The sequence below is a fragment of the Cinclus cinclus genome, chromosome 12, assembly GCF_963662255.1.
Source record: "Cinclus cinclus chromosome 12, bCinCin1.1, whole genome shotgun sequence".
Lineage (NCBI taxonomy): Eukaryota > Metazoa > Chordata > Aves > Passeriformes > Cinclidae > Cinclus > Cinclus cinclus.
The window spans coordinates 13,417,345-13,441,757 of record NC_085057.1 but is presented as its reverse complement, the minus strand read 5'-3'; the positions used below and the strand labels follow the sequence as shown (position 1 = coordinate 13,441,757).

At 35.8% G+C, this 24,413-nt stretch overlaps 1 protein-coding gene across 1 annotated transcript in view; it reads left to right on the top strand.

Annotated features, from left to right (window-relative positions):
- Window positions 1-24,413, top strand: part of CACNA2D3 (calcium voltage-gated channel auxiliary subunit alpha2delta 3) — a 390,722-nt gene that overhangs the window by 189,347 nt on the left and 176,962 nt on the right. Inside the window, exons 10-11 of the mRNA XM_062500613.1 lie at window positions 6,604-6,693; window positions 10,356-10,469. Of these exons, the coding sequence (XP_062356597.1) occupies window positions 6,604-6,693; window positions 10,356-10,469 (204 nt within the window). The remainder of the gene's footprint in view (window positions 1-6,603; window positions 6,694-10,355; window positions 10,470-24,413) is intronic.

The window sequence follows — 24,413 nt, the reverse complement described above, 5'->3', positions numbered from 1 at the left end:
GTGGGATTACTGGTAGCAGATAACATGCTCTTTCCCTTTCAGAGATGGGTTGCGGGAACTCTTATCCATAATGTTCAAGGACTGTAACAGGCTTCCACAGAGCCAGACTTTCAGAAAATTCAATTTGTCTTAGAAAATAAAAGGGGGGGGAAAAAAAAACTGTCTGGTTTACACATTTTCTTATTGAAGCACTGTCGCTCTTTATCCCCTCCCCACCTCTTTTTTTGGGGACAGAAACAGTATTGTAATCATAGTGTTATTTCCACATATTGGCTCTAGAACACTTAAGATTATTTTCTGGACCACAGTAGTAAGGGAACTACTTAACTAAAAGAAGAAAATCCACTCTCATTAAAGTATGAAAAAGCATTTAAAGCATTGTAACTCTCTTATATCCAGTTTGTGGTGACACTTTCTCTTCAGTAATATATTTTAGTTTCCTGTTGGAAACACCAGGAAAGATAATACAAAGCCAACTTCAGTTCCATCCCTCTCCTTTCATTTTTCTCTGTCTTTTAGGAAAGAACATGCAGCTGGCTTTAGAGTAAATCTGTACAAAGTACACACAGAGGAAGGGAGCTGAATTTCTCTTTGAGTAACACCCCAGCTATTATTGATGGAGCATTCTTTTCCTCCAAAATATGCAGTCTTTATTCCATTTGCATCTTTACTTATATTAAGAGTTAAGGTTCAACTGGAATATCAGAACTGAACTCTCTTCTCACAGCTGTGTTAGTGAGGGGTGAAAAGTTAGACTTCTTAATTTATATGATGATGGAGCTCAAGTCAGCCAGAGATCCTTGGTCATGCATTGTTTTGTTAAGTAAAGAGAGCAGTCAGACAGAAAAGAAAATGCAGCATGAGTACTTTTACCTTTGCAATGTTCAGCCTTGCTCAATGAATGTTTTGAAGACTGGTACAGATTTCTTAGTAATTGGTGTAGCAAAAGCACGAGTGCTTTTTGATCAAGCCAAACCATTAACAAGTTAGGGGTTACTTGAGCGAGCCCACTCCTTTGTTATTAGTAAATGTCTGGTGTATTACAGTAGATTTTTGAGGGACAAAGACATTTAGTATCGTTAAGCATTTTAACATTTTACACATCCATGCATTTTTGTGATGGGAAAGGAACAAAGGTTGGAGGAAGTGTTTTCAGCCCTGAATCTCCAGCATGTAACTTGCTTTTCTTTAAGAAAGTGTGAAGATACTTTGAAAGAAGTAATAGTTCTAAGCATCTAGACCTCTTCCCTGCCAGCTTAGAGAGCAGCCAAGTAATGCAGACTTGAGTTGTAAATCTTCATTTAACTTTAGGGGTCTTTTTTAACAATAGCAACAACCTACAAGGAGGAGATGCTAGTATAATTTTATGATCTGTTTAGGTTTTGAGCAAGTTGTGCTATTACTTTTCTGCAAAACTGCTGGTTCTGTAAGTCCTTGTTGTGTGTAGTTTTCAGAGCAATGAGGATCTAATTGAACCTTGAATTTCTGTCAGGTACGCTTCAGAAAGCATTCTTCTTTTCAGAAACCTTACTGAATGAGTTTGCTTGATGTATTTGTAAAAGACAAAATTACAGCTTCACATATGACAGTGATGTGAGTGGTTTCCACTAGTTTTCCTAAGATACACATAGGCATCCCAGTACTAGAATTCTTCCAAGACAGAGTGTTTCAACCTTCATTTTACAATAAGAGAGTATAATAATTTGTTTTTGGAATAATTATAATGTCAGGTGATATGGCAGGTGTCACTGTGTCTCCACTTCTAAAAGTTTTCACAGCCTAGCAATTATCATAAATTTTTGTGTTGGCACATACCTACAGTGAAGTTCAGTTTAGATATGGGGATATTGTAAGCTATCCCTAATTTGCAAAACTTTCTGTAAGTTTCATTTATCACAAAAATTAAATCTTTAATTACATTGGGTGGCATAACTGAGGTTGAAATTAATCTGTGATCCTGAATGTGGTTTAGTAATATAAAATACGCAAGGTATATTCGAATTTTACCAGACTATTTTATAATTTGGCATTAGTGTTAAACAGCTGCTACCTTGAAGTGTATCAATTTGCTATACACAAATTCAAAAAAGAGTGGGAAATAGTTCAGACACTATTCTGTCACCGTCTGCACTTTCTCCACAAATTACAAACATGTGGAACTGCCTATTTTAATACTAGTTTTCTTGGGCCAAGAGGTTTTCATCTTTGAGAAACTCCATGTTACAATTTACCTACCCCAAAGGAATCGGATGACAATCTGATTTAATGTAACTTCAGATTTAAAGTAACAATATTACAATATACATTCCTCTTTTATATGTTTTTTTAATGTACTATATATGGGTTGAGGACATTTCTCTGTAAATGTTTCCAGATGAAATATATCATCTTCTAGATGCACAGATAGGCACAGTAACTCCAAACTAAATCAAGAACTTACCCCAGCGTAAATTCGAATGACAGAAATAGACAGATGTAATGTATAACTTCCAAAGAGCTATTTTTCTATGCAATTACCAGAAATTAAATAACCAGAAGACTGATTCAGCAAAGAAGCTCAGTAAAATTGCCAATAAGAGGTTGGTAAATACAAATTTTTCATATTGAATTTTATTTAAGCAAATTACTTTTGCATATTTAACTATCCATCTCTGTCAGATCTCAAAAAGAAAAAAATCAACTGCATTGCTTAGCTGTTAAAAACCCCAAAATAGTAAAGTCTCACCGAAGTCTACCCTTATTTTAAAACTGTCAAGCTGTTATAGACCCTCAAAACTCTCAGTACCCTCCTGACCACTGAAATTTGGTCTGATGTTTTCTGTTGCAGTAACTAATTTACTTAAGAAGAATTTGGTTTTAATCTGAGTGTATTGAATCTTGAACTCTTTGTTCAGCACTGTGTTTATGATTTTTTTTTTTTTTTAAAAACCCCTTCTTTTCCAGCAAAATGTGTTAGGAAACAGAAGGGACTGGGTAGTTATTGCAGTAAGGTAACCTGTAATTACGTTGGCAAAGGATTTGGAAATGGGGTGATGCCTGAATACATTTTGCACATATAATGCACATTTATGTGTCAGTCCACGTGCGTAAACCTGCCTGTGACACACAAGTGTAAACATCATTCTTCTACCTCACACGGCCCTTCTCATTGTTTTGGGTTGTTTTTTTTTTTTTCTTTCCTGTTCATGTGCTGAGGTAGTCCATCACAAATGTAGTCCATCCACAAATCTGATAAATCTTTGCCAAGTATGTCCCAGGACCATTTGGAGTTACAGCATGCGTGGATAGGCATGGGAAGCAATTCTGCAAGCAGCCAAGACTTGCAGTAAAGCTGACAAGGAAACCTGGAGGAATGTTGAACCCATTAATGGTGCTTTTCTGTAGGAAGCTCAACCTTGTCAGACAGTTAATAGCAAATACCACGCTCTTCCAGTGTAACTGTATAACCTCTGTGCATACATTAGTTGTGAGCTGTTCCTTTTTGGAATCAGTGAAAAATGTTTTATTCATTGCCTTGAATCCATGGTCCTGTACCAAATGATAAGTGGTGCCTTATTTTTGGTAAATATAAGTAGGCTCTAACATAATATTTGTGCAAGGTACTGGGACTCCTATGCAGCTTATTGGCTTAACAAGAATGAAATCAAAATGTAGGTAGTTGTAATAAGAGTTAAACTCAATAAACTAATTCTGAAGCCCTAAAGTAAATAAAAAGGATTTTAAAATTTCTTTTTTTTTTTTTCCACAATAAGTGGGAAGAGTAGAGATGGGAACTTGATTTAGTTAGTTTATGAGTAAACTTGCTATTGGTTTCCTAAGGTTTTGTCAGTGCCAGACAGAGATTATATAAAAGGAAACAGGTTTCCAGGACTTCGAGGAGAAGGATCTGCTATAAACCATAGCAAGCTCAACTTACTGAGTGATGTATCTCTATGTGTGAGGCTTTAGGCAGTGTTCTCATGTTTAAATGCATTAAAGCAATCTGTGAGGTCTTGTAATCGGTGCCAATTAAAAGGTGGGCCAAGCTCACTGTTGTGACAAGCTTTGTCATGATGCTGGGGTAAAAAAAAAACAACACTGGTCTAATTCTGTGAATGCTTGCTGCAGTGAACATGACTGCTGGGCATTTGGGATTGCCTCAGCTGGCACCTTCTGTACTTTTTTGTGTGTGTCTGAAACGGGCTGGTTGTCACAGCTCTTGCCTGGTACTGGAGCATTGGAACTTGCTTCTCTGTCTTAATGTGTCATTACCTGCTTTCAGATGTGTTTGTTTCCTCAGATGTCAAATGAAGATGGCTGTAGCTTGTCCTTTCCTTTTATTCTTGTTTGGAAAGGATAACATTTTGAAGGTTATGAAGTATTCTTATATTATTTTGATGGAGGCCAAGGAATTTTCCCAGTGGTTGTGCAGACAGTGGACTCTGTTTTTTGCTTGGAGGGTGACCACTTTCCATTTGCTTCCAGAAAATAAAAGTTTGTCATCTTCTTGTGATCATAGATACTAGTCAGCTTGCCTAATCTCACTAAACCTTGCCAGGCCATTAGAACAGCCTATAACATAAGAGACAAGTAAAAGGAGTCGCCTTGGAATTTTCTGAGAATTGCCACCAAATTAGCTAATTATTCTTCAGGTTTTGTGTGGGCTAGATAAATCAGTGTCTCATTTTGGCTACAAGTTTGACAGCTTATGCCATGAAGGAAAAATTCAGTTTCTGGCCTTCGTCCCAGACGAGTTTTTAAATTGCCTGCAATAACCTGGAATTGGGAAGGGGAAATCAAATTCTTGCCTGTATTCAGATTGTCCTGTCCACCTCCCTAACTTTGTCTGTATTCTGAATCATGGAAAGTGCTCTGAGTATGTGTCAACTCCCAAGCACAGATTTTCTGAAATAAATGGCTTAACTTGAATTTTTTGAATTCATTAACTCTTAAATCCTAGTAAATCAAAAGTGCAAAACTAAAAATATAAGTAACAAATTGCAAGTTGCTATCATATTCTGGCAGACAATTTTATCTAATCCCCAAAGAATGAAAACTTAATGTGATCATCTAAGCAAGTATGATCCCAAATCCCTACACTTGTTCATTTAACTGTGAGGCTAGAAAAGCAGAATACACTAGGATGTACCATAAAATGCTTTCAAAAACCTCGCTGTAAGAGAAATTCCAAGTTCAATCATGATAATTGGTTATTGAATTTTATTCAGTTATGCCAAAGCCATATGCAACAGTTGCTGGATTTGTTATTCTGTGTAACTGTCCCATGACACATAGAATATGAAGGACATTGAAAACCATCCTGGGTTCCTTCTCATTTAAGTTCTGGAAGACCTCATCCTGATTTACCTGCACATGTGGATTTGTGTCCTCATTCTCTACAGCTCATGTTTTTCAGACACTTCTGGTTGATCACAGACACCTCCCCAGCTGAACACTTCTGTGCTTCCTCACACAACTTCTGACCCTATAATTTTGTAATCAGACATCAATGTCTGATTGTCATAATTGTCTGCCTAATTTGCATTCAGAATTACCAAGATTATGCATGTCAATTAGGTATATGAGTCTACAATTAGGTACTGCACATTCTGGTATTTGGACATGGAAATTAAGCACACAGTTGCCCAGGAATGTGTATGCACACAGTTGGACAGATACCCCAGTCAAACAAGGGCTCCAAAATGATAGCAAAAAGAGACTGAGATGAACCAGTTTATTATTAAAAAGAACTCTTTAAGTTGTAAAGTTGAAGCATGCTTTTTGACTCATTAAGAACTGGGGACTCCAGCTTTTTGAGATCTGTTTGGTTTCTGAATGTTACTGAAAGTGGAGTTAAGGTGGTTTTTATCTCATTCTGAAATCATGTATTCTTTTTTCTTAAGCTGGTACTTCAGTGGTATATGTCTTGCCCTGTCATGTTTTCTCTACTAGTTGGGTTGAAATACCCTTTTCTGTTTTGCAGTTCTTTTGTACTTTTTAGCCAGTTGTGAAGACTGAAATAGCACTTCACAAAAGCATTGTGCCCCCTGCTATTTCCCACCACACAGGTCTTCATTTTCTTCTTACAAATTAATAGTATTTTCTTCTTGTGTAAAACAGTTTTTAATAAGTCTGATATCATTATTGACACTGATAAATTGCATTTATACTTCAATGGACTAATAATTAGAATGTACCATCTTTTAGAGGTATGTACTCTCAAAGCTAAATTACAGAAAGAATTATTTTTATTAAGTACCAGAGTCCAAAACCCTAGAGGGAAAATAGTTAGAAATTGCATAAAATTATTACATGAAGTGAAAAGAAAATATGAAGATCTCTAAATAGAACCACAAAAACAAAACAAAACAAAACAAAATTGATTGAATAAGTAGCCAAAATATATCAAAAATGTGATGCTTTTGCTTTAGTATTGCGGTAACACATCCTTAGTTTAGTGTTACTTAAAGGGTCAAAAAGGATTAACTGGGAATTACTGTGTGAATTAGTGTATGTGCTCATTTAAGCCTAAGAAGTAGATCTAAAGTATTCAGAAATCCTTAATCATCAGCTGGTCTGTTGTAAAGCAGCATTTTGACAAATGAAATCTTGTTCATGTTTCAGCATTTCAGGGAACACCTCGACAAACTTTTTGCAAAAGGAATTGGAATGCTGGACATTGCTTTAAATGAAGCTTTCAACATGCTCAACGAAGTAAGTTCATGCTTTTTAGGTCTTTCTTTCTTTTTCACCTTCTTATTTTCCCATTTTTCTACTGAGTTTATATTAGTGAAACTATTTTAAAATGTTTCCTGAAGTATAATCTTGTATTATGTGGAAAAAATACTAAAATGTGTTAGTCTGCTGGAACATGAGAAAAACTCTTCTAAACTAAGTAGCAAAATGCCTTTTGATTGAAGGATGTACCTTGGAAATAAGAGCTCAAACCCAAATATTCTCAAAAAAAGTTTGACTTGACAAGTGTGCCTGTCTTTATGCTGTGTGATCCTAGATTAATTAATAGTTCTAATTCCTGTGTATTCATCTTGAAGGGCAATATTGATTGATTCTTTTCCAGGCATAAAATCCTAAAATGAAAAAATGAGTATCTTCTTCCACCCACTGCTCATGTGTTCAGTTAGACAGTGTGGAACTAATGCCTTCATGTGGTACATGCCAAAAATGACAATGGGAAAAGTTGCACCAAGTAAAGGACACTGTAGTCTGTTTGTGGAGCTTTTGTAAGAAATGTGTGCACCAAACAGAGTCTTGGGAACCAGAAAAAACATTATGAGTGCCTCAGTGCAAGAGATGTTCTGTGCTAGTCCTTCCAAATCTGTGTAAACTGAAAGAAAAAAAAAACAAATTAAAAAAAAATCACATTGCAGGGAGTGAAGGAGAAGACCTGAAACAAGATCTGTTTTGCTTTGGTTTAAAATCTGTGAGGCAGCTGAAGTTATAATGATGAATGTGGCATAAAAATCTCATTAGATAATGTGATGGTTCTGAGAAAAAAGGAATCTGAAATCCCACGTGCTGAATTGTACCCATGATGACAGATCTGCAAGATCATGATGGACTATGCTACATTTATGTTCAGCTCTCTTCAAGGGGCTGTATTGATTGCTTCTATTTATACTTTAAAAGGAAGTATAATAGGTTCAATCCTTACTGCATATAAGCTTCCAGAAATGCCAGCATAAAAATCTCTTCCATTTTATACAGTCATATCTGCAAAGTCTCTGGGAGATTCAATTAAGCAGCCTAGGCCAGAGGAAAAGCTTCTAAATCTCCCCTTAGAAGAGTACAGCAAACCATTTTCCACTTTGTCTACAGGATGTGATCTTTATGTGCCAGAAGCCTATTCTTTGAATTATAGGTTAACTAAGGATGTCTTTTCTCCATTTAAAAAAAAGTGGGTGAAGGAGGATGGGGAAGGAGTGGGTGGTAGTGTAGGAAAGAAAAAAACAAATAGAGAAAGCTTTGTGTTACACAAATAAAGATCTGGTTGGATTTTAAAATGGTTCAGGGGTTACACTAATTAAACTCAGTCAATTTTGCCTTGCAATTACCTTTCAGTATTTGCTATGGTTGTCAAGACTTGAAGATGTTTGCTACTGATATCTTTGAAAAGCATGTTTAAAAATCCATTTCCAAATCCTTCCCAATTGTCAATTTATGCCGTGTACATTATACAGGGTAAGAATACAGAAGTGCTTGGTGCAGTAGTTAGACACCTACTATGTCATGTGACAACTGCAATTATCTCTTTTGGTGACAAATGTGCTCTTTGCAGTGATTACCTTTAAAAAAAATCATAGCCAATTAAATAAAATTCTGTGACATTTCAAAGACTGTTAATCACAACCAAATGCTGTAAATGTCAGGATGCATTGAAATTTTTGCTGCTAACTGATGAATCACTGAGTTAATTGTAGTTCATCATTAGCCCCTTGTCATTGTTATTATTATGGAAAACACTTTCATCACTCTTGCTATTCAATAAAATTAAAAGTTTTAGACAAATATGAGAAGATATTACTCATCAAAGTATTTGAATTTAATCTCATTCTTCAAAATATTCAGATAACTGTGTAGAATAATGCAGATGCACACAGAGTGGTGTTTCAAAATAAACGTACAAAGGCATTTCCCCTTCATTAATTTCTCTTTTAAGATACCTTTCCACTTTTAAAATACATTGTGCATGTGAGGAAGATATCCCTAGACAAAGTAGCTTCACCTTTGTGAGAAAATAATGGCTGTAAGATCATGAAGGAATCCCCCTTTAATAACTCTGGCTCTGGTTACGACTGGAAAACGCACCATGACAAGAGAATTTTATGGAGTGATTGCCTTGCAAATTACACAGAGAAGTTTTCACCCAGGCAGTGATCACAATACAGGTAACTCTGTAAATCCACATTAGCTGCCCTTTAAGTCAGAGTGTTTCTGTTTGGTGGAAAAGCAGCTGATTTTGAGAAGAGATGCAGGGGATAGAAATGGTTGTTGGATGTGGGTGTGGTTACTCAGGTACAAAGATGTAAAGGCAGAAAACACAGAAGACTTCTGGAACCCACCGCCCACCCTTTTCTACTGCAGGCATTTCTACAAAGATGAAATTTTTAGGTGAACATTTTTAGATAAAGTGGGTTTTAGAGTTTGGAAAAACAGTGACTATGTAAGGGCGAGTAGACCATGGAAAGCTTAAAAGACAGAGTTGTTGGTAGTCCAAATCAAACCAGAATACTCTGAATAATTTTTCATGACTGCAGGAGCAGTCAGAGTCCCTGCAAGGAGATTTATCTATCAAAATAAGTACCACTTTTTAAATGGGAGCACCCTATTCTGGGGCAAAGCAAGGCTGGTGAGGTGGGACAAGGTAATTCTTGCATGGATTTCTCAGCATCAAGAGAGGGGTGGTAGGATGAGGCCTGACCTTAAATGTGCATTATCAAATCTGATAATGTACATGAAAACTACAAGTAAGTAATTGTAATATCCCATTTATTGACATTTTCATAGATTTTTTTCTGTTCATACAGAGCAATTAAAAATCACATAATTTTACAACTTTTTGCTCAAAGATGGATGTTTCCCCAAAGTTCCTTGAATACATAAGGAAATACACAGACAAATAAGAACCTATTCTGCAACCAAAGTTAGTGGAGACACAGGGATTCAAAGTCAGAGCACCAATCCAGAATGAAGAGATCAAAGCTTATAACTCAGTCCAATGTATTTGCTCTTTGACAGGAGAAAATCCCACTTGTATAACGATGAAGCTTCCTCTGCATTTGTCAGAGGATTCCTGATTGCTGTCTTGAGTACCTGTGCTCAAGTGCTGCACTTCAGCAGCCTGAATTTCTTATATGTATTCATTTTGGGTAATAGGAGAATCTCAGAATATATAAATAGGAATTGGGTTCTCCCAGATAAATATTTTAAGGAAAATAGCATATGGAATGTAATCCTGAGTGAATATGAATGAATGCCATATGAACAGTCGTATGTCTCTGTGAGTTTTATATCTTCTGTACTTCACAGAAAAATCATAACTTCTTTTTGTGTAATGTGTTCTCTTAAAAGGATATTTAAATCAAAGCAAACTCTACAGATGCATCAATACTTATCATCTGTCAAAACCAGGGGAATGCCATTTTAATTTAGGGTAGTGCTATATTTACATATGTTTCTTATTTTTCAATTCGCCAAGAACATCTACGATAAAATGTTTTCAGCCTGAATATTCTTGACTTCTTCTAAGGATACTAGAGATTTGACAAAATCCATGTTTGCCCAATGTGATCCTATCTATCTTCATATAACAGGACGTATATAAATGTGCTGTTCCTAATGATTGTGTCCTTTTACAGTTCAATCACACAGGACAAGGAAGCATTTGCAGCCAAGCCATAATGTTGATCACTGATGGAGCTGTGGACACATACGATACAATATTTGCAAAATACAATTGGCCAGACAGAAAAGTAAGTGTGTTATTCACCTTTGCTGAATGGAGAACCCAAAGCTTCATATCTAATCTAAAGTGTATGTCTATTGAAAAGTCAGTAACTATTTTTCTAATGATCTATAAATGATTTTGGATCACTAATAACAATAACAACAACAACAACAACAATAATAATAATAATAATAATAATAATAGTAGTAAAAGATTCTGATATGGTATTGCCTGAGGATAGAGAGGGCCTTTTACTGTGGAAATGAACTTAGGCTAATAAGATATAAAGGCACTATTTCCCTCCAGGTTACATTTTTGAGCACTTATAATCCTTCCCCTGAGACACATCATTAATAGTGAAAAAAAAATATATTTTTTTCTCCCAAAATACACATTAATAATTCAGTGCTTTTTCAAGCTAAAGATGGGTATGTACTGTGGACAGAGTGCGGCTTACTATGACACGAGAGAGTTGATGTAGTACTCAGTATTTTTAATTTCTTCATTTGGCAGAGTGAGGGATAGACCTGACAGTTGGTAAGTTTCTATTTAAAAAATGTGTTTGGCTCTATTGATCTATATAAAGAAATTTGCTCCGAGTAATGTTACCTTGTTACATAAAATGTGGATATTTCACAGTAGAGAAGAAACGCTTTGAATTTACCTGATGAGGAAGCTCTAGTGGGCCTTGTGTCTCTATGTGAAATAATTTTGTTCTACATTTTATCTTATGCTAAAGCAAGTTTTGGGACTATTTTAGGAAGCTTTTGTAGTTCTTTGCCATGTTACAGGCCTGTGGAAGCAACAACCACACATTTTGAAGTGCAGTTTAAGCAAGAAGTTGATAAATATGAATATGCTGCATGGGGAGCTGTAGTCTGGGGACAAGAAGTAGTTGTTTTAATTTTCACCTTTTCATTGTGTTTCTCTTTTATAGAATTCTCTTTATTTTCTGAGTGACTTCTCTTGCTCTTTACTGTGCAAACATAATATCTTTCCACTGGAATGAAGGTGTAAAAGCTGAAAGTTTTGTGGCATTCCTTCCTCTCTTACTCTGTGGGATTCCATCTAATTTAAGTCCTCAAATATTCCATGAGAACATTTTACTTTACCTAGCAAAAAGGGGTGTTGAAGGAGATCCACAGAATCTCTCAGTAGGATGTGCCTCTGATGTGCTGTATTTTCTTATTCTTTGGAGTTAGTTCCTCTCTTAAGACCACACTGGGGGGAAACTCTTATCATGAGAAATCAGCAAGGCAAGAATTCTCTGAAAGAGTCAGCTAGGTATTTTCAGGAAAACATGTGTTGTATATCATTCATGTGCTAATCCACAGCTCTATCTGGGATAACAGTGCTCAGCACAGCTGGTGCAAAAAGCAGCAGGAGAGGTTTCCATTGGGAATTCTGCAAAGGTCTGGCATGAAGAGTCCTGCCTCCTTTAGCAAGGACGTGGTGTCTGGGGAGCAGCTTTTAGTTAATCTGCAATATTCTGCTCAGCTCTTCTAAAAATATTTATTGTATTAATACAGCCTTGAAAATTGTGTTTTAAGAAACATATATGGGAAAAAAAAAATCATTTTTTCCTCTTTTCAGCCTGAAATGTTTCAGTATGAAAAATGTAAAAGATTTCCATATGTATTCTTTAATACATTAAAACTTTGAATGTCTTTCTTGGATTTGTTATTCTCAAAAGGAAGGCTTATTGAAAATGCAATATCCTACATACTTGCAGTGACAGTGTGCCTAGAAATTATGCATGCCATGCACTTGAAATTCACTGCCTTTGCATTACACCCTCTTTATTCTCTCCAAAGCTGGTTTTTATATTTATAAAACACACCTTTGAAGTGCTTGATAGTTTTGTTTGTTTGTTTGTTTGTTTTGTTTTTTTCATGGACGTATTTCCCTGCTATTATCTGTGTATTTATTAGCCTGCCATCTTTCTTAAAATTTATGTTTCTCCTGCATTTTGACACTGGGGTGGACAGTGGTGGAAAAGGCAATAGCTCTAATTGAGATAAATTCTGAAGTTTCTGATTACCTCAATTACCTGGTCAGCAAAGTACCAATTTCAGTAATAGTTGATCTAATGTTAGATAGATGATAGTAAATAGTTTATAAATAATTGCAGCATAATCATCTTGTCCTCTTATAGAAAGGAAAAAAAAAATTTATACAACTGTGAAGACTTTAAAAGTTTGTCAGTGAGAATCTCTAAAAGATGTAGAGTGAATACAAACTTCCAGGAGAGAAACAACAATTCATATTTTCTTCTTTTTTTCCAAACCATTTATATATTTGCAAAAGATAGTCCTACAAAAAAAAAATATATATACCATATAAACAGGGAAAAGAGAACTTTATTGCATATTATTGGAGATATATTCTGCCTAACAACTGATTAAAAATCATCTTCATTCTGATAACATTAAAATAAAATCATGTTGCAATGATTAGGAAAGGGAATAAAATGGCTCTAGTTAAATCCCTAAAGTAGCTTAAATTAAGCAATTGAGTTTTTTGAAGGAAATCAGCCTGAATTTTTGTATGAACTAGAAAATTATGATAATCAAAAGACTATTAAAAATTATCTTCTGGGCTGTTTCCTTGAAAGAAGGAATGCTTTCATTTTATTGAGTTTTTTTTATTAGTCTCTCTCTCCCTCAGAAAAAGAAAAAAACCCTGAAAATATTTCCCCATGTTTACTTAGTATCTTCTGCTACTTTAAATGTAAATCTAGTAGATGCTATTTTTATAAAACACTATATTTTATTTATATGACTAGTTCTTAACATCTATTTCCTTTTTTTTATGAGGCCATACGTGCAATCTTAAGGAGCTGATTCTCACACATTAGAAATGAGTTTGTGTTATATACATAATTTTTCTCATTCATGAAATTTACATTCAGTACTTTCAAATTTCTGTGATTCATTCAAGGCAACTCTGCCACATGAAGTACCAAAAAGGGAATAATTAATCCGCAAGAGTAAATAAATCTACACATTTCATATAAAAGCCCAGCTTTTCATCATGTAGCAGAAATAAGTATTTAAAAGGAATAGTGCCAAGGAAGTGTTTGTTTACAACGAGAGCTATAATATAGTTGCACTAATTTTATTTTTTTTAAGATGTCTATTTCAGGAGAACGCCTTTTAAGTCTCAGAATATCTTTTTGATGTCAGTTGTACCAGAATCATGATTTTATTCTATGTTATTACTCCTACTCTGAGATCCAAATGAATTTTAGAAATCAATCAAAACACAGGACTTTAGTATTTCTCTAGGTCCCTTATTCTAATTTAAAAGGTTGAAAGGCCATGGGTAGGGTTGGGAGGCAGGCAGACAGATGTGACTGCATGGAAAGATAAAGCTTCAGGTCTGCTCCCAGAAGATAGCACCAGTGATGATCTTCTCTTAAATGAAACTGTCCTGCTTCCTTTCTAGTGGAAAATTCCAATGATAACTAACAGAAAATTCCATGACGAGTAATCTTGTAAATGTTGCTGAAATGCCCTCGCACATCAAAAATCGAAATTGTGATGAGATTAGAGATATTAACAGAGCTTCAAGCTTTATGAGGTTCCCAGCTGAAAGCCATTTTAATCACTAATTGAAAGTTAGTAAACTTGGAACAGAAAATATCTACTTAAATATTATTTAACATATTTTGTCATTTTAAATGTAGCAAGACTATTCTCAGAATGTTGTGATGTCTCAAAGGAAAATAATGCAGTAAAATCTCTTGCATGAATGTGTGAGGGAACAATTTTAAACTCTCTTAACTCACTGGCAGCTCCATGAAATCTTGTGATGCTTTTTCTCCACTGGTTGAAATGACCCAGTGCCTGCATAATTGAGATCTTTTTGTCTCCTTCATTTCCCCATTGTTTTTATGTGGCTGTCAAGTTCTGTGCTTCTACAAAACCCATCTACTCTTTGTTTTGGAAAAGCCCAAGAGCATTTCTTCCATAACCATGACTGAGAGCAGGGTCTAAAATCTCATTGAGATCAAGGGGAAAACGGAATTTCAGTTTGGGTACAGACTTTTAGTATTCTTGTCTCGTGCAGGTCAGTGCAGCACTCAGGTGGTCAAGGAAGATGTCAACCTTGTGACCTTTTATGACAACCAGAAAGAGATGTTCTGCTCCCTTGGCCTGAGAGGTCTTTGCTTGATGATACTGTACCATATGTAGAATCTGGAAAAAGAAAACAAAAGGATCATTGAATCATTTGAACTTTATCCTCCCCTTTGGGTGTGTCTGAGTCTGAAAAGCATTTGCTTTCATAATTACGTGAAATAGCTCCGTGCTATGGTAGATACATGCAAAACCAGAAGCACTAATTCCTCACTCAGTCAAGTCGAATGGAACCAAAATCCCACCTAAAGTTTCCTCATTTTCTAGAATAAAATCCAGCTAGAGAATCTGGGATAAAAATACCTCTGTATCCAGTTACCTTGTTAGTTATTCTGCAGCCTTTCTTTTTCTGGGCAAGTAACAGGGAACAGAACTTCATCTGTCTGTCTCCTATTATTCCGAGGGCTCTGGGTAGAATTAATTTTGTATGGCACAGAAATATTTTCTTTATGCTTATGAACCATTACAACAAGGCAGAGATTTAAGATGGTTTCTATCATTGGTAAGACTTCAAGTAGGGTGAATATAAAGCATAACTTCCATAACATCTTTATTTCAACTGCTAAATGATTATGGTGTAGAAAAATGATTATGGTGTAGAAAGACCTAACAGCCAATGCTGCCTGTGTCTGAATGGAACTGTTGAAATTAAAATATAAATAGTTCCATGACTTTTAAGTGTTTATACCTACTCTTACATCTGCTTTATAGGAAAAATTTCGCAGTCTGGCAGGTCTCTGGATCTATATACAGTACTTAAAATTGTAATTGAATCCAGAAATCAACACCTTAAAATTTGCTGGATTTAGATTTGATTTCATAATAGAATACTAAATTTGCAATATAAATGATCAGTTAATAGCTAATAGTTCTTTAATTATGTGGGACTTTTACAGGATCAGTATTTATGGTACATTTAATAATATATGGCTTTCTTATATATTGAAGAACGTGTTTGATTCCTGATGCGAGCTGGTCACTTGATCACTAAAGCTCTTAATTTCAATCTGCTTATTTGCATTAAAGACCAGTGAAATAAATATTTACATGTAATTGTTCTGCTTTTTATTTTTTTTTAAAACTAGAAACCTATTTAGTGAGTTTATTTGTGATCTACAAATTATTTTAGTGAGTTTATAGTGATCTAAAATCTATTGGCTTCAACTGCTGTATATATTAAATAAATGTCTGAGCTTTGGGTATGTGTAAAATCCCCCAAGCATTTATATTATGCCATAGGACTGGGAAGGAGGCTTTCCTTACCCTCCTTTAGCAAAGGAAGATGAAAACATGGCATGGAAATGATGCCAAAGAAATTAAGGGGTGCTATGAGGCCATGAGGGAATGGGTGGCTGCGTCCTGGCACCCCGGTGGCAGATCAACTTTCTCTTTCTGTGTGCCATCCACAGGGTTAGAAACCTTTCTGCAGATCTCTGACCATGCCTGTAGCTTAGGAACGTGGCAATGTTGGCAGCACAGAGCATTAGAACAGCAAACTGAATGCCTTGTGTGCAGTCCTGTCTGGATGTTATTAAGCTGATTTTTTTTCTGAGAAGTCTGACGTACTTTGGAGGCAGATGCCATTACTGCTACACAAACCTGGTGCTTTATTACTGGTTATGTCAAGAACAAAAGAAGGTCCAGACACTTCATAGTCCTTTCAAGCTATGATGTAACTTACATTAATTACTTATCTTTTTAGGCACTCCTTTAGTATGATGAAAGATGGGGTATGAGATCAAACAGAAGTTTTTGATTTCAGTTTAAAGAGAAACAACTCCTCACAACTAGATTCTTGCCTCAAGTGTAATTTCATTTTTTAAAAAAAAGTTTCAAAATGGTTCTGTTTTGCCTTATTACTTCTCTTAGAAAAATTGTCTGGTAGGTCCTGTTTCAGTGAATACTTTTTTTTTGGTCAAAATGAACGTAGTGATTTCTACAAACTTGTCACTAGTATTTTTACTTGAATTCTTTTATATGACACTCAGAGTAGTGAAGACTTCTTTTTCAGTCACTTATCAATTTAATTTGCCATGAAGAAACTTATCCTGCAGTGTTTAATATGAAGAAATGGAATGATTTATTTTTGTGAAGATAATGGTAATTAAATGTTATCGTCAGGCTGTATATGGATTGCCAGAGGAAGGATTACTGCTTCTTGTATACTTGTTGGCTAGAATCATGGAGGGACTAATGCTTTCTGAATTCTTGAGGAATTTTAGATGAAATGATAATTTATACCCAATGAAAATGCATATGAAGACTGCCCTTACCATGCTAATATTTATGATATAATCAGAAATAGATACCAAAGTGAATCAGCCATGAGTCATACAGAACACCTTATAAGTAAGGGACAGTCTAAATGGAGAATAATCCACAGCTTGAAATAGATTATCCGAAGTATGCTTTGGGAACTCATGATTATCAGTAATACAAAAATCATCCCTTTTCCTTGCAAAAAAGAAGTTAACTTTCATGTAGTATACAGACATAGAGAGATCCAAAATTTGAGGTAAAATAGGCACCATAAAAGGTGCCTTGATGACTACAAGTAATCATTATTTGCCTCTGGCATAAAACTCCATGTAACTGAAATGTTTGGCTGATGGACTTTATTAACAAGAGAGAGCAAAACATAATAAGTAAATATCATAATAAGCTGATATATTATGGATTCTGTTTACTAAAAATACCCCAAACAACCAATCCTAATCCTGATATTTTATGTGCTGTAAGGTCTTAGTTTTTAAAAAGAAGCAAAACAGTTAAAGTGGGCATGATAATTGCACAAATGTGCCAGTTTTGTTCTGTGGACTATGTCTATTCTTGAGGCAATGGATTTTTGTGGAGAATTGTGTCATCTGCTTAAGGAAATGGTGAGATCATTTATTTCTTGAAGCTCTTTAACAGCATAATAAAAACTGTAGTTTGTGTGGTTTAAACTGAGCAATGCTGCAGTTATTCTAAAAGCCGAGATTCAGTTTATAGACTGGTTTTAATTCTCTTTATAATGTATGCATCTTCTTAAACATTACAGACAGAAAAGAGATGTTGAAGTTTGTCAGAGCTGCTCTATTTTAGATGAGTATCAGCAGTGTCTGTAAAATATCAAGAATGTATATTGTTAATTGTGAGTGACCCACCACCAAAAAGGTGACCACAGCTGCATATATCAAACCCATTTGGTTGTGTTGGACAATAAAGGGATAATACAGTACTCCAAACAATTATTTTGAATTAATATAATTTTAAAAAAATAAATATAGATAGTAAAGACAAGTTAAAGTTATGTTGGATTGAATGTCTTGTTAAATTTTCTGTTTAAAGTTTGCCTTTTAGAAAGAAGTGAAATAATGTGATTTTATATTAAATGTTACATTACAGCCAAGAGTCATGGTGAAAACTAAGTTGGTGCAAGAGATAAAATGAGGGTTATGTTCACTCATCTCTGGGTCCTCCACCAATATCCTGAATTTAGGCTATATTAGATCTGCAAACTTGCTTAATAGATATTTTCTGATCTGTAGATTACAAGTTACTAAGTGAAAACTTTTCACTGATTTTTAAAAAAGGAAGAGTAAAAAATCCACATGTATTTTGGAGTAAGTTTTAGAAAACTGTGCTTATGATGTCCTGTTATAACCCTGTTTTTTAATGTAAGATTAAGCTTAAATCAAAACCAGTATTGTGGAGTGGACAAGCACTTTAATAGCATTAAAGATCTTTTTGTGACTAAGAAGAATGGCCTCAGTTTGATGCAGGAGTATGAGTAGAGGAGACAGTGCAATTGTGAGGATTAGAGAGGAAAATCGATTATTGCATCTTTTCCTCATCTGTAGGTCACATTCCTTGCTAGTTCTCGTGAGGTATGGCAATTCCAATAGCCTGTAAGCACTTGGCAAGTACCCTGGAAAACTGTGGACCACACAAAAAATACCTGTTTTCAGACATTTTCATCTGAGTTCTGAACTGTATTTGTACCTTGTTTGTATGATCCATTCTTAGTTCATTCCTGTATCATTTTTCCCTTAATGAGATCTTCATACACTCCTATTTTCTGTAACTCTCACTGTGTTAAAATAATCCATAGTGTGTTGTTTCATTACGCAGGGAAACTTTAACTTCTGTTGGATATTTGCATTAAGTCGAGAAGGTTGGTAAATTGCATGTTTAAATATCAAATCTCAGGAGATGTTTGGAAAGGGAATGTTACAAAGAGAGGAAGTTAAATGTTTGGTATAGTATTCTCTTGTTGGCATCTCATTACATACAGCAAATGGTATTTCTTACTCATTTTACTCTGAGAGGCCAAATTCTGCTGGTTTGGAAGTACAACAGACGTTGTTTATATGAAATTATTATTCATATATACCATTTTCCCAGAGTACCTCTGTTATCCTTCGTGGTGTCTGGCTGTGGAACAATCCCTCAATGCATGCACATATATCAAGGCTGTACGAAAGATTCATTCCATGCAGGGGCTCATATATGTCTAGTTTAGGATTCATTTCAGTGAAATGCTTACATATGTGAGTTATTACATCCCTGCTAACCAAAGCAATGGATTCAGGCATACATTAAAGTGCTTTACTGAATTAAGAACTAAACAAGTTATCCAAACAATCCCATCTTTAGAACTCTGTTGTGGGTCTGCTGGTTCTTTCTGAGTGGTTGAATCTTTAACTTTGTTAGTGGTTATGCATTTTATAGAATACCCATTTAAGGAGCACTGTTTGTTTATCTCACTGTATTTGTACCTACTTTTTCTTAACTGGCATAACAGCATTAACTTCATTCTGAGACTTCTGCAGAACATGGCAGCCTCTGTAGACTTCACTTTTGTGTTCTGTTCCCATGTGCAGACATCTGCTGCAAAACTGATAAAAACCTATTGTTTTCTATGAGGTTCTAAATTCCATCATCCCATAATCCTCTCTACTACCCTTGCCATATTTGTCTCTGTGCAGAGCTGACAGAATGGGATTTGCACATCTGAATAAATATGTTCTCTTTCTGTGAGATACCATTTGTGCACTGACTTCTGTTAAGATTCCAGTTCAGTCACAGACTTTTTGTCATTCGTTTCCCCTTACAAGTTCTTGGAAGCTTTTTGCTGGATCTTAACACTGAAGCTGAGTTTAGTGCATTGTTAGAAGACAGAAGTCTTTATTCTGCCATCTTACGTCTTTAGAGATATCTTGAAAAACATGAAGGATTTTGAATCATCTGCATCTTGCTATTGAAAGAAGGCTTTGAAGGCTTTAAAATCCATTGTAGTAGTAAAGTGTATATGCCAATGACTGCTGTTTGTCATGCTGTTATGAAAATAGAAACAGCTATAAATAATTATAAAACATTTTGAAATATGTGTTATATGGAGGTTCATAAAATAGAACACCTACAGAGCCTGGACAATTCAAGGCAGAAGTCACGTAGGCGTCTGTTTTCCTGGAAAATTGTTTCTTTCTCCAATTGTACAGTCAAGTTCCTTAGCTCTCGTGCTTCAATAGGGTCTGGAAATATTCAGCAATTTCGGGTAACATTTTTATGTTCACATCACCTATTTTAAAAATAAGTAGAAACAAGTTATCCCTGTGTGAGAAAAAATGCCAGGAACACCCTTAGAAAGATGACTACTCTCTGTTGTCATGATGTCTAAAGGAAAATTTGAAAGTTTTCGTGAATGGAGAGAGCAGACAGATCTTCCATGCAAGCTGGGCAATGCTTTTGGCAAGAATAAAAAACGATTGTGTTGTAAAAGAAAGTAATTTTTCTAAGAGTTAATCAAATGGTTCACTATTTCAGTCTCTGAAGAAGGAGAATTCTTTGAGGTTTTAATAATGTCTAAGGCAGTATTGGATATTGTCTGTTTCTGTGCTTTTTAGCTAATTTAATAATACAAGATAGTAGTACAACCACGAATAAGGTTTCCTAAGAATAAAAAGCAAAAGACAGAATAATACTGGCCTTTCAGTGAATCATATTTCAGTCTAAATCTTTAACTATTGCTAAAAAAAAAAATAAAAAAATCCTAGGTATTTTGTCTATTCTATTAACTTAATCTGCAAGAGTGAAATCAACTGAGTATACATTTACTGAGTTTGCTCATCTTGTGAAAAAGAAATGGCTGAATTTTTCATAAAATGAGAGTTTTGTCCACATACTGAAGCATCTGTGGTAGGGATGGGTGAAAACTGTAAACATTTGCTTTGGCTAAGTTTGCATCACAGTAGGGGGTGAATTTTCATAGAATATTCATGGTACCAAGTTTTATAGGCACAAACATTCATGGAAGATGAATTTCATCCTCTGTGCAGAAGTGACTCTGGTTAGACTATCTTTCTGTCCATCCATTTCTTGTCACTTGCAGTTCAAAAGCAGTCCCTCACCAGTCCCCAGTTTGCAGGAGCATCACTTTGCAGTTGTGCTGCTGGCAATTTAAAGTGGGAACCACAGAAGCTGTCCAGGGAATACAGTGAGTCTGAGATTCCCATTGTTGTCCAGTGTAGAATTTGAGTGCTGATCTTACGGTTTGTGTTCTGCTGGAAAGGTACAAACAGTGCACCTTTCAGAAATTATTCTGAACTTTTACTGAGACCAGTTCTTTTCTCTTCATTGTCCTACAGCCTCTGTTCCCGTGCTGTGGGGTCAGCAGTGCTTGCATTTGTTGCGTGCCCTGTTGGGAACAGAGCAGCAGGGTCTCACCTCCGCCAGAGGCAGGGAATCACCAGGATATCACGGTGTCACCTCCAGCTTTGGTGGGCTCTGCTCATTTGGTGGGTTCTGCTCGTTCAGAGTGCCCTAAATGCAGTGTTTGTGTCTCTGCTGGGCCCATCTGTGGGACCCCCAGTATCTGAGCTTTAGCAGACAGCTGTGCTCTGGATTGTCCTGGGAAGTCTGGCAGCACACACTGCCTGGGTCGGATCGATGCATCATCGCTGTGTGCTCAGCTCTCTTGGATGAATTTCTTCAGAAAATACCTCTAGGTAGAGATCAATAGTAGTTCTCTTTTCTCCTTGTCTCTCACACAGGGGGCAATATTTGCCAAGACAAAAGATCCTGTTAGGTGCCTTGCAGAATAAGTTTTCCTTTTCTTTGCTGGAGGTCGTTTCTGGCACTGTCTTGTGTGTTATTCAGTATAATCCTGTCAAAATGGGAGTTATGTTCTGTTCTGGGGCTATGTCCCTGACTTATCACTGATTCCATGATGAATAGTACCCACAGTATTTATATAGCCAATGGAACTGTTTAGAATTTTTTGGGGAAGGGTGACACATCTCTGTCCATAATAGAAACTTAGCTTACAAATGTTTTCACCAAAAAAAATTATATCAGCATAATTCTAATAACTATGAAAGTAATTTTTAAAAAAATATTTTAAATACATTTAAACAACCAAACCAAATTTTTAGAAAATATTCAAATGTGAACACAAACAGCATGAGAAAACCGTGAGCATGTTTTTTAGCACCATATCTGATAATACCGAATTTTTGGCTAAAAATTTTACTGGCTGACTAAGGACATTTTGACATATGGCACCACATTTTGAAACAAACTGTTTTATTTTGGCTGACCTAAATTCTCCTTAAAAGGACATGTATGGAAACTAGAGATGAGCCAGACATCTGAGGATGCCTTTGTGGTACATCATGTTTGCACCATTTCAGACAGAAAAATGCACTTGGCTCTGAATTTGTGTGCAGCAAGCAATAATTAATAAGCCATTGGACAATCAGTATAATTTATGGGTACTTCCCTTTGGTTTTAACAGTGTTATATACAATAATCAGTTGTATGCAAAGGTGAATATCAAAATGAAGTCTTTGACTGTACTCTGCTTGCATTAACAATAGGAAATAATAAATAAATAAATTTTTCAATATCATCGTTTGGTTCATGATAAAATCCTCACATACCTTGCCCAAGTGAGTAGACATGGCTAGATTGAGGTCAGGCCACTTTTGGTCACATAGCAGCAAGGATGTATGGAATGTCTTTCCATCCTCCTGCCCCTTCACAGCCTTCACAAAAGTAGCTCCAAATGGTCTCCTGTCCCAGGCAAGCAGATGGCAGTCATTAATCATTGGCAACCAGTCAGAACATACTTCTCAGTTGACAAATACTGAACCTTTAAGGGCGTTAGCAAATTCCTTTCCTGAATCCCTCCATCAAGTTCTTGAATCCGTGGAGGGTACTCTGGTAAGAATTTTGCCACTCTGCACCAGGGCAACTTTCAGACTTGCTCTTCCAGAGACTCACTTCCATAACTACTAAGAATTACCTTTAAGAAGAGCTGGTTAGCAGGGCTGGACAGGATCTGTGCACAATCTGAACCATAGGGACTCTCAGGAAAAGGAGAGGAATTCAGCACAAAAATGCTCATGTTGTGTAAATAACCACAGCTGTTTTTGTTGAGAAGGGGGAAGATAGTTGAACTTGAGCTCAGCTCTAAGGGTTGTAATGTTGCCATATTCCATGCATTTTCAAAACCTCATGTCCATCATTTAGTGAGAAATAGATGAGTAAACACCTGGTTTAGTTATGGTTTAGCATGCTGATTTTAAAATATTGCAATATTTAATAGCCATAAGGGAATATTAATGTAAAGGAAGCCACACGGGTAGGTTACAAATGCCTGTAATGAACTTTATGTTCGTTTATATACATACAAATACTAATAAACTTTATTTTTTCTACTAATGTACAGATGTAGCCTTTCCAAAAGACAGTGGCTCAACAAAAGAGGTGTATTTTCCTCCCTTCTCCAAAGTGACTTACTAATGGGTTGTTGAGTGGCAAAAGAGCCTGGTGTTCCCTCTCACATTAATATTTAATCAAGTGTTAACAGCACTACAGTATCTACATGATCCAGAGCTGGTCACAGGAGTTGTGCCAGCACAAAGTGTAATTGCCTTCTGAGTGAGCCTGGATTATGGAATTAGAAACATGGGCAAGATTATCATGCCATCATAAGCAGATATCTTTGTACTTCTATTTTTCTCCATTACTTTTGCTGATTTATTAGTAGAAAGTTCTCTGTGGGTTTAGTTGTCTGTGTAGCACTGCTCAGATTGTGATGTATTTCCCACTAGAGAAGTTTCTTTAGTGGCATAGCTTCTTGCAAAAAGTTTTCTGAAACAGTATTCTAAAAGAGACTTTTGAAAATTAGTCTACACTGTGCATGTATGTCTCGAAGATTTGGAAGAGGTACATGAAAAAATTAATAAAATGCTTTCGAAGGAACTTTTGTACAACAGTGTAATTTTATAGCTGTGTGTTTTCATTTATTCTCTAATGTGCTGACTGAATGTAAACATAACATGTTGCATTCTTTCTGAACGTGCAGAAGAGTCTTTACCACCGGGGCAGATTTGGACCCAGTTTTAAGCTGTGCTGTCTTTTTGTTATTTTGGTTTGTATTATTTTGGGTTTTGTTATTGTTGTTATGGGCTTTTTGTTTTGATCGTTTTTTTTGCTTCATCGACTTAACTATCTGATGAATCTGTAACTGATGGAAACACAGAATCCTAAGGGCTGGAGTCTGTGAAAGCCTCTCCAACTCCTCTTGCCCATGTTAGAAGCCCTTTGTCAATGGAATATTAAATTATTCCTGCATGGCTGAAGTGCCCTTTACATGCTCTCAGTGTGGATGAAGTAGCTGATGTATTCTGTTCAAATAATGCCTGTACCTCATGGCAGACACAAACAAGCAGTTCTAGTGTTTCTTTGATACTTATTTGTTGTCATAAACAGTTGTAATATTTTAGGAGTGTTGCACTGTGCTAATTACAAAAGCAGGCAAGATCCTATGATACAAATAAGAA